Source organism: Rousettus aegyptiacus, unplaced genomic scaffold, assembly GCF_014176215.1.
Source record: "Rousettus aegyptiacus isolate mRouAeg1 unplaced genomic scaffold, mRouAeg1.p scaffold_m13_p_3, whole genome shotgun sequence".
NCBI lineage: Eukaryota > Metazoa > Chordata > Mammalia > Chiroptera > Pteropodidae > Rousettus > Rousettus aegyptiacus.
In genome coordinates this window covers 58,999,496-59,010,101 of record NW_023416306.1, presented here as the reverse complement: position 1 = coordinate 59,010,101, position 10,606 = coordinate 58,999,496, and the positions used below count along the sequence as shown (strand labels likewise).

Genomic DNA, 10,606 nt, shown 5'->3' with positions numbered 1-10,606 from the left:
AAAGCATTCTAAGTTTGCAGTCCACGCATAAACCGGTGGCAGGCCAATGGCCTATGGGCCATAATTTGCCAACCTCTGCCTTAACTTCATGGGACCTATTCTAAGAACAAGGGAGGAAAAATTAACAAAAAAATAAATAAGTGAACAGATAAAATATGTAATTTTGCTATAAAGGACATTAAATAGTAAGATGGCCAGGGAATGTGTCTCTAAGGGAACATACACGATGAACTTAAATGGGGAGAAGGAGGCAGTCATGAAAAAAGTTGAGCACAGAGTATTCTAGAAAGAGGGAATAGCAAGGGTGAACACTGGAGGCAGGCACAAGTTTGGTAATTAAAGGAACAAAACAGTCAGGTGTGGCAGCAACATAGTAAAGAGGTAAAATGAGGCGGGAATGTTTGAGAGTCTAAATAAGGATGATATCATTGTTAAGAATCAGACTTACTAGCTGATCACAGTAGGATCCAGTCCAATTTTATACATTGGGTTTGTGGTCCTTTGCTAATTCATATGATCATACAAAGAATTATGAATTTAAAAAAAAGAGAGAGAAAGGAGGAGAAAATGTTTTTATTTTTGCCAAATAGTTATAGGAAAATACAGTATCTCCTATGTAATCCAGTATGTTGAGAACAGTTATAGTGGGACCACACATTATATTTTATTAATTGTTCATCCTTTAGTTACGATGTTTCATTTCATATTTGTTTACAATACAAATGTCTTCCTCATTAGATGATTTTAGGCCACTTATAGCAGTTTTATGTAAAAAGTCGTTTCTTCATAAAATTTAAAAGATTAAATCCTTAGTTTAAATGTTTTTTGTTTTTATGTTCAGACCAATTTGTGCGTGCCAAGCTTATTTTAATTTCTTCTAATGCACTAGAAGAAAAATCATTTTTAAGTTTGCATTGATTTGTGGCAATATTTGTATTCAACAATCAAATGCTACACTATTTCCTTTTAAATGGCTATGCACTTAATTAGTTTCACTTGTTCAGCAATTAATTAGTTTTAGAGACTTCTTATTTTGATATTGAACCTGACTATTGATAGGTGGAGCAGATACTGTATCAGAATTGCAATGCATGTTTTCCAATCACACCACATAAAAAGTTTATATTTGAAAAAAGTTCTCCATTGTAATATCATCTAGTATCTTTCATAATTGTAAAATACCCTTCAACTAGTTTATTTTTTTCATTTATTTTCTCCAGAACGGCTTCCAGTAAATATGAGGCAAAAGGAAGCTGCAAGAGAAACACAGAAAAAAAAGATTATCAAAACTCTATATTTTCTTCAGTTCAAAACATATACTAAATACCATTAAACCATTAGAACTCAGCTGTCTGCAACTTTGCACCCATAATGGTACCCAACTGGGTCTCTTTTCAACTGATCTTGCTGGTTAGTGTGGGTCATTTTGTCTTTTATAATAAAAATGATAAAAGAGCAGAAATAAAATGAAAAAAGATAAACACCTTATTGAACAATTCATGGTTTACTGACCATGTTAATGATGTAATCTGCAATACAAGCAGCTAAGCCATTTATCTTCAATCAGCTGATCAATAGCAGGTTACAGTCATCTCTAGGGCCCACATGCCACAGAAGTAGTACTGTATGTTCATCACTCATAAAAGAATGAGAGAGAACTATCAATACACTTGTCTGTTTTAGAGTCTAACATCTTAAGGGTTGTAGGATAAAATTTCAGAGGAAAAAAATGGCAAAAGTATACTCATTGATTAAGTTGTTATAGAAGTTTGTTTGGCATATTAAAGTGTAATACACATGTTGCAAACTGCTGAGTTTATGAAATGTAGAGTATATTTTTAAATTTCATAATATATAACTTTTCTAGTAAAGTTTTATTGTTCCCACTGCTTCACTGAGTTGCCTATAGGACTCCAACTCATGCAATTTGAAATGATCCCACAATTACCTCTCATACCTCTATCTACTTCCTTTTATCCTCCTTCCCAGCTATCTTGTCTCACACAGGAGGTTTATAATAATTACGAAGTTTATTAAGTCATTTCTTGGAGTTGTCCTTTTGATTAACCAGGGAAAGACTACTTTTTTCCCGGAATATGCTAATGAGAAGGCTTATCATGTCCAGACTCTTCCCTACAGAGAAGTAGCATTAGGCTCTTTTTTGTGCTAAGAGGACCATAGACTGTATCACCGGTCAGCACCTGACCAAAGACAGCCTGATGCCCTCTGTATGAATTGCTCAGCTGTGGTCAGCTCTGCTATGCTCAGCTAAGGTGATCGCAATTAGCTAAGGTGATCACAATTAGCTAAAACAACAAAAATGATTGGCAGTAAAGATAGACAGACAAAACACACACACACACACACACACACACACACACACACACACTACGTAGGCCATGAAAGAGAAATAGATACCAAGAGACCAAAGCTGGTCCACAGAATTGTGTCACATCCTAAACAGCTTCTTAGTTTAACTTCCTTCTTATCTTTATAATGAACTGACTTCTCCTAAAGGAAGTTTGAGCCTATGTCGGGACAAACTATATCTACAGTCTACATCAGGAATTTCATGCATCTATCTTACTGGAAACTTAACACTATAGAAAGCATAAGAGAACCAAAATATCACATTTGTTCAGTTCTAAGATACAGTTGAATATGAGATACACATTGACTTAAAAAACAAAAACAAAAACAAAACAAAACAAAAAAAACCCCAGCTTCTTCTGAGGAATAAAACCCTACCACTTAAATATAGCCATATTGCACATGCATTGCAATTTCAGAAATCTGTGAATGTGGGGAAAATACATCTTAGAATCAATGAAAGATAATATAGATTGAGTAGATTTACAACTGAAACTATACTTATAATATGACATGACTTGGAAAGTGCTTTAAAAATTCACATGGTCTGTTTATTAGTTTGCTGTATTTTTTTTAAATGCAAAATATTTTTAAAACAGTAAGAAAACCAGGAGCTTAATTTCTTCTACTTTGGAGTTCAGATTAAGTGCAAGTTTATTCCATATGAGAAGTTTAGAGTCAACTAAATTCTCACTGTATGTTTCTGGAGGGCCAAGACACCCCAGAAACTCCACAGACAGGATAGGATTTTGGAGTTGGATTGAAGTGGCAACCTGACTGGCCAACAGCTATGATCCTTTCTCATTTGCCCTATCAAATATATTTGAAACAACAAACCCAAAAAGTATGCTGCCTCAGGTTTCATTTTGTAGTGCATGCGTCAGGGACTATGAAGTCCAGAAAGCCTGCGTGATTTCTTTCTTTCTCTTAAATCAAAAAGGAGAAGTGCAGTGACACAGTTTTAAACTCTTCAGCATAAGAGCAAAAATGAACAGGTCTTAAAGAGTTGATGCTGTGTGAGATTCCTTAGTAAGGAAATTCAACTAGGACATCAGAAAAACAATCAAGCGTTTTGCTCCATCTCTATAACATAGTGGTGAAGTGGGTCTTCCTAGTCTTTCTGGCTGTTCCTGTTGCAAAAGGTGATTTCTGGTACTGGAGAGATTCCCCCTGATTGCACACAGATTTTTAGCTTTTGTTATGTGGAGACACCTTCAGTTGTCTGCCTTCAGCAACTGGTAAGCCGCTGACACAATCTCAAATTTATCACTTAGGCTTTTAAACTGTAGCTTCATTTAGAGCCATTTCTGCATAAAGGTAGGACATAAATGACGGTTGCAGATGTTAGAGAGCCACTTTGGGAATATCACAAAGCTTAAAGACCATGACCAGAAAATATAGATAATTTAGAGCGTCAGTACTAACTGGAATGTACTCTTAATAACATAAATTGAAAATTTCTGTGTTGAAAAGAAACAATTGAAATACGGGTAACTTTTTAAATCTAAAGGACAAGGTTAACATGTTAACCATTTTCATTCTTGTTTTTGATTTGAATACTATTACCAAAAAATATCGTTTTTAAAATATGAATCAAATTTAATATAGCTTGTGTCATAGTGAAAGTAAAGATATTAAATTTTGTCTTATATCTGCTTTTACAAAGAATATGATTCTGTGAGACATCGAAACTTTAGAAAGGCCAATGTAGTTTGATTATTATACAATGGTGCAAAATTTAGTATAAATATACATACATATGTATATATTTATGTATATACATATTATATATACATGTATATGCTACACACTTTTAAAAATGGATAGTGTATACTTATTTTGTCATCTTATAATTAAAAGATTGAACTTGTTAAAATAATCAAGAATGTTATTAGATGGAATAACTTATTTGTAATTTAAATTTTGCACTGAATCCTGAGCTAAGTTTCCCAAATGTTACATTTCCCAAGTGTTACCCTGGCACATATCTCACACTCACATGTGCACACATGTGCACGCGCACACACACACACACACATCAGAGTTCTGCTGAAAACACACAGAGAAGGCTGTACTTGCTATTCTCAAACTTGGGTAAAGGCTATATTTAGTTTTCACTTTCATTCTTCCCCCTAATTGTAACATACACATAGTATAAATTTACCTTTTAACTTTATCTACATATGTCTTTTTTTTTTTGAAACATGAAAGTAGGTTTGAAATTGTTAAATTAAAAAAGAAAACCCAGTAAGACTCTGAATGGAGAATTTTAAACTCTTGCTATTTTAGCTAGATGTGAGAAATCTGTGTGAGTGACTGAGCATTGGATTTGTGTATGTGAGAGAGGGTGAGTGTGTGTTTATGCAGGGTGCACGTGCGCAAGTGTGTGTGTGTGTGTGTGTGTGTGTGTGTGTGTGTGTGTGTGTGTGTTATGAGTGCAGCATAAAAAGCAACAGGGTAAATGTACCCAGCGTTGTAAGGAGAAACTTTCAGTAAACCTTCAGGCTAGAAGTTACTCTACGAAAGCCAGGAAGATTTATAAAACCCTTCTCACTGCCATATTGCAAGGTATTCTATAGAAGGTAAGCATACTTTAGAGAGAGGGTACTGGGGAAAGAGCCATTTTAAATTTCAGCATTTGCAAGATTTGAAGCAGCAAATAGGAACAGGGATATTTAAAGCTAAAGAAAAACCACAAGTCTGTATTCTAAATTCTCAAAAACTTAAGGTAGAAAGACAGAATTTTTGCTATGATCTCAATACATTTTTAGTGGACTAAAATGGACTGAATGAAATCCAGAAAGGGATTAGCAAATAACAGAAAATAAGGCAACAACAAAACAAAATCAAGACACATTTTCTAGCCATTCCTGGCTGAGAGTTTTTAATACAAATCTTAGTAAAGAACCATATTGTGCTTATAATTGTATATTATTTTAAATAAGCATATGTATATTCTAATACACACACCTATAATTCTGTTCAAGTTAATTATTTAACAGTTTATATGTTTTAACTATTTGATTATTATCCTCCATCCCCAGAAACATAAGCTCCTTAAGGGCTGTGGTTTTTGTCTCTCTTGTTCACTGCTGTATACCCAAACCTGAAATAATATCTGCCACATAGCAGGCACTCAATACATGTTTTTTGAATGAATTCGATAGCATTGGTTCATCATTGTTATCTCTACTAATTATTTCCACTGTTTTTTATAAAGTCCAAAATAGAAAAGACTGTTTCAGATATTATTAAGACCTGAAAATAACCTAAATGATCTTTATTATAATTTTAATTTTGAGGATCAGAATGAGCAGGACAAATAAACAGTATCTCTTAGAGGGCAGAGTACAAATTACTGACTTTATCTGGATATATGAGGAGGTAATATCTATTATAGTATAATAGAGGAACATCTCCTTACATGCCAACTTAAAAGGAAATAAATTATGAAATAACATAATTTATCTCATTTATTCATAGTTATGGCCAGTAGACAGAAATTCAAATTCAAATGCATTTAAGGCATTCTCTGCTAATGCTGGTGACAAAGCACATGTGATATAAAAAGTTTATATCAAATTTAATTTTAAATGTATTCTCTTTTGCTTTCTTAGGAATTCATTTTTTAAATGGAGATATAATTCACATAACTTAAAAATCACCATTTTAAAGTGTATAATTCATTGGTTTTCAGTATATTGGCAAGGTTGTGTGACCATAGCCACTATCTAAGTCCAGAATACTTTCATCACCCCAAGAAGAAACTCTACACCTCTTAGCAGCCACTCCCCATCTCAGCTGGCAACCATGATTCATTTCTGACTTGATAGAGTTGCCTATTCTGGACATTTCATGAACGCAGTCATACTATATTGCAGCCTCTTGAGCATGACTTCTTTCACTTAGCATAAGGTTTACAAGGTTTTTCCATGTCATAGCATGTATAAGTTCTTCAACCCATTTTATGGCTGAAAAATAGTGCATGTATGCACACACTTCATTTTATTTATATGTTCATCAGCTGATGGACCTTTGGGCTGCTTACACTTTTGAGCTATTATGAATAATGCTGCTATAAACATTTGTGTATAAGTTTTTGTATGAACATATGTTTTCATCTCTTGGGTAAATATCTAGAGGTTGAACTGATAGATCACATAATCTCTATCTTTAACTTTCTGAGGAACTGCCAGACTGTTTCCCACAGGGACAGCAGCACTTTACACATCCACCAGCAATGTACAAGAGTTCTAATTTCTCCACGACCTCATCAACCCTTGTTATTGTCTGTCTTTTTGATTGTAGCCATCCTACTGCGTGAGAAATATATATCTCGTTTTGGTTTTGGCTTTGCATTTTCTTACTGGCTCATGGTGCTGAACATCCTTTCATGTGCTTATTAGCTATTTGTATATCTTGTAAAATGTCAATTCGATCAGTTTCTTTTCTTTTTGTTGTTGAGCTGTAAGCATTTGAAATGTGTTTTTAAATAAATTTCACTGAGAAAAGGCATATAGAAGGCTGGGCTAAAAGTCATGAGTTCTTGAATGTTGTTAATGAAACACACCTATTAAATTTTCTATGGCTTCAGTCATTGACATCGCCTTCCTACCAAAACTCATCGACCTCTTTTGAACCCTAAAACTCTTAATGGTATCACCATCTTTCTCATCAATGTAGGGTATTAGATGCTCCCATCTTTGGCTTCTGCTTTCTGACCTCTTCCTCTAATCTCATTACTGCTATCGATTTAGTCACTATAATGAGGATCACATCTATCTCATCCTTTCTATTTTGATGTCGAGGGCATATCCAGGCCCTCACTGTCCTTAGCCTAGATTACCTTCTTGCTCCAGGCCTCTTCTCCCTCCAAACCAACCTACAGCTGATCTCAAGTGTCTTTCTAAAGTACAACTCTGATTACATCCTTTTCCTACTCGAAAGCTTTTATAGTTTCATCTAAGCCCACTTTTCCTATCTCTATTTTTTCTTTCCACTTCCTAAACCACAAAAAACTAATTGGAGGACGAGGGGAAGTTTCTCCCTTTCTATTATAATCATTCATTTGCTTTTTTTCTCTGCCATAAATTGTAAGTTTTTAAAAACATATTAATATAAAAAGAAAAATTAGTATAAGAAAAAACGTTTAAAGAAATTAGAAGGCAGCTAAGACATAAAAAATGAGAGCAAAAATTAGAAAGAAATTTTTCAGTGTGATTCTTATTACTAGAAATCTGTGGGGATAGTGGTTAGGTGTAGATAAAGATCAAACCTATAAAAGTACCGACTGCATCAAAACTACTTGAAAGAGAGGACATATATTTGTTTTCTGTATTAAATATAGGTAAGTTAAGGTTTTAGAGCCTTTAGTTATCATGCACTTCTGGCTAATGGTAGCAGTAGGTATTATATTATTGTGCAGTTCCATAATGCCACATGGTAGAACAACTTTTTGTTTTGTGGTAAATATTTTATCAATATAAATTATTAAATGAATGCAGAGAAAATTTTCTTTAATAGAAAATTTTTGTGGCCTAATCCTTAAACAAAAGACAAAACCACAAGACCAGAATAACTCCTATGGTCTCTGAATTCTATTATATAAAGCACCCAACAGAGAGGAAGGGCATAAAATGGAAGTTTTCCTATAATTTTATCTTCCAAATATTTTAATAACCAAATATCAATACTGAATTAATTACTATTTATATTAGGGAATGTGCACAATTTTATCCCACAGCCTGAAGATCATGTAATCTCAGATACATGGAGCTGTATATGCCACAAATTAAATAAAATGTATGAATAAACATATCTACACTTTTGCCCACATAATCCTGTGAGCATAAGTTAGACTCTAAAAGAACTGGTAGACAAAGAAAACCTTTTCTAAAATTCAGGACAAAAAAAAATTGCTGGAATTGAGAGAGAAGAAAAGCAGGCTTAAAAAAGAGAGATGTTTTCTATTTTATAGATTTTTCTCTTGGGCATAATTAGTATAAAGTGACATTCAAGTGCAACCAATGAAGTTCCTATTTTTTTCTCACAAAATTCAAAGACATCAGCAAAACCACCTATGTCAGTAATAAAAATAAAAAGTCTTTGACTTTTTAAATGTTATCATACTGTCACAGTGGAATAAAATTAGCTTGAAAAATGATCTAAAGGCACATAGTGCAGTTCATTATGTATACCAGCAACAGCAGCGGTTTCCCAGTGTTCATAAAGGCTGCTCCATTAAATTTACCTCCAGTCAATAATTAGGAGTCCACAAATAAACCTGGGCAATTAAATCAATACTGCCAGGCAATTATATTCCAGAGTCCGGGCTCAGTGGCACAAAAAGGCACTATATCAAACTGCAGTATTAAGCAGTCTAATGCCATTTTCAACAGGATTTTTTTACACTAACTTGCCAGAATAAGCATACATCTAGATCATGAAGAATGTGTGTGTTTGCGTCTACATGTGTTAGTCAAAAAATCAGTTCTGGTGTCAATATAGCTTTAGTAAAATGTACAGAAGATTTATTATTTTAACATTCATAATTGATGATAAATATCCATATTGAAGGGTCATATTTACAAGTTAACATTTTAAAAATCATTAAACAGTTTACTTTTATTATTTTCAAACTGGGAAAAAACCTCTAACTATCATTACTAAACTCCTTTGACCTGCCAGGCACTCGGCTGGGTGCTGGTGCTGGGCATGCAATATGATTAAGAGATGGCATTTTTTTTTCTCAAAGCAAGCTGTCACTGCAGGTACTATGTTCAGTACCTGCAAGTCTGCACTTAAACAACTTTAAGAAAAATATTGCCAATCACTTCTATTACTATTGAAGTAATTCTGGATATGGTTTCAAAAATATATAAAACTAATACTAAAAGTATAAATAGTTCATATACTATTTATTCATTCTTGGCTTTTCCAAAAGTATAGATACCTCTATTTGTTAATATATATGTAAGATAATTTCATTTAACATCATCAGCTTTTATTTTTGGTCTTTATATATAAACATTTACACAGGACAATATATTTTTGCTCTTTTGAGAAATATGTTTTAGCTGTTTTTATTCCAGTTCATTTTCAAAATAAACAATTAGGTTGAGCAAAAAGAACTATAATGAAAAAGTTTTAGAATACATTACATGCTGTCAGTGATGTCAAAACAAAAGCTGGCTATGACTAGAAAAGCAGGGTTCTCACCTGCCAATAAACTGCCCTTGATCACTTACAAGAGGGGCGCATCCCAGCAGACTATATGTGTATTAAAAAAATACTTGAAAGAGAAGAAAAAGTATCACACAGGTCACAGCAGCAGTCTCAATAGACCCCTCAGGGATTTCCACTCGTCTTGGCCTTGTCATCCTCTATGCAGCTTTCCACTCGGCCCAGAAAATGTCGATAGGAAAATGTTTGAGGGGCCTCTGGTGGAAATTTTTTCATTCTTTCTGCATTGACAGGATGCCAAATCAATATTTACTTCCCACTAACAAGCTGCTCGAGGTCTCAGTAGAAAATATTGTCGAGAATGCGGGAAGACACAGTAATAAACAGCTGTCTGGCTGTGAGGAAAACATGAATTGACTGGAAACAGGTCCATAGTAAAAGGTCACTGAAACCCATGAACTCCTCAGGTGTCCATATCAACTACTAACTTTAAAGACACATAATAAAGAATCTCTTTTCCTAAGAGGGCTGAGAGAATGGATCCTTTTCAGGCTAGCAAGCAAAGAAGTTGACTCAATAATTTAATTAATGCATTTGCTAAAACCCATGTTGGTTGTTTTCCAGGGCATATGCTTCATTTGTTAACTACAAATAGGGGGTTAACTTTCCTGTCTACCTATTGGAATATTTCTTTACCTAGTAAATAATGTGTAAGTGTTCACAAAAATTAGACATCTATTACAAACATAAGGCTTGGAATTTGTATCTGGATGTTTTTATATATAAAACAGAAAAATGAAATACCTGTCCTTCAAGAAGTTTCTGAATGTACAATAGCCATTCCCTGTCATTTTCGGCATCTATCTTTGTCCTTTCGATTTCCTAAAGGAAGAAATAAAAACACTGGTGTTAATTGCATTTATATGAAGTTGATCATAACATTAGATACCGAATAAATCGAGAGAGATTGGTAGAATTGGATTCAACAAAGAGCAGACTGGCCTGTCAAAATAGGGAATATTCAAATCCATGCTCTTTAATATTTAATTTATAA

At 33.8% G+C, this 10,606-nt stretch overlaps 1 protein-coding gene across 11 annotated transcripts in view; it reads right to left on the bottom strand.

The window, feature by feature from the left end:
- Window positions 1-557: 557 nt before the first annotated feature.
- The window catches only part of CNTLN (centlein), a 250,801-nt gene continuing 240,752 nt past the window's right edge, over window positions 558-10,606 (bottom strand). For all 11 annotated transcript variants that reach the window (XM_036238532.1, XM_036238539.1, XM_036238541.1 and 8 more), the window contains 2 exons: window positions 10,357-10,434; window positions 558-1,253 (listed from right to left, as the gene is read on the bottom strand). In XM_036238532.1, the coding sequence (XP_036094425.1) occupies window positions 1,152-1,253; window positions 10,357-10,434 (180 nt within the window). In that variant the 3' untranslated portion in view covers window positions 558-1,151. The remainder of the gene's footprint in view (window positions 1,254-10,356; window positions 10,435-10,606) is intronic.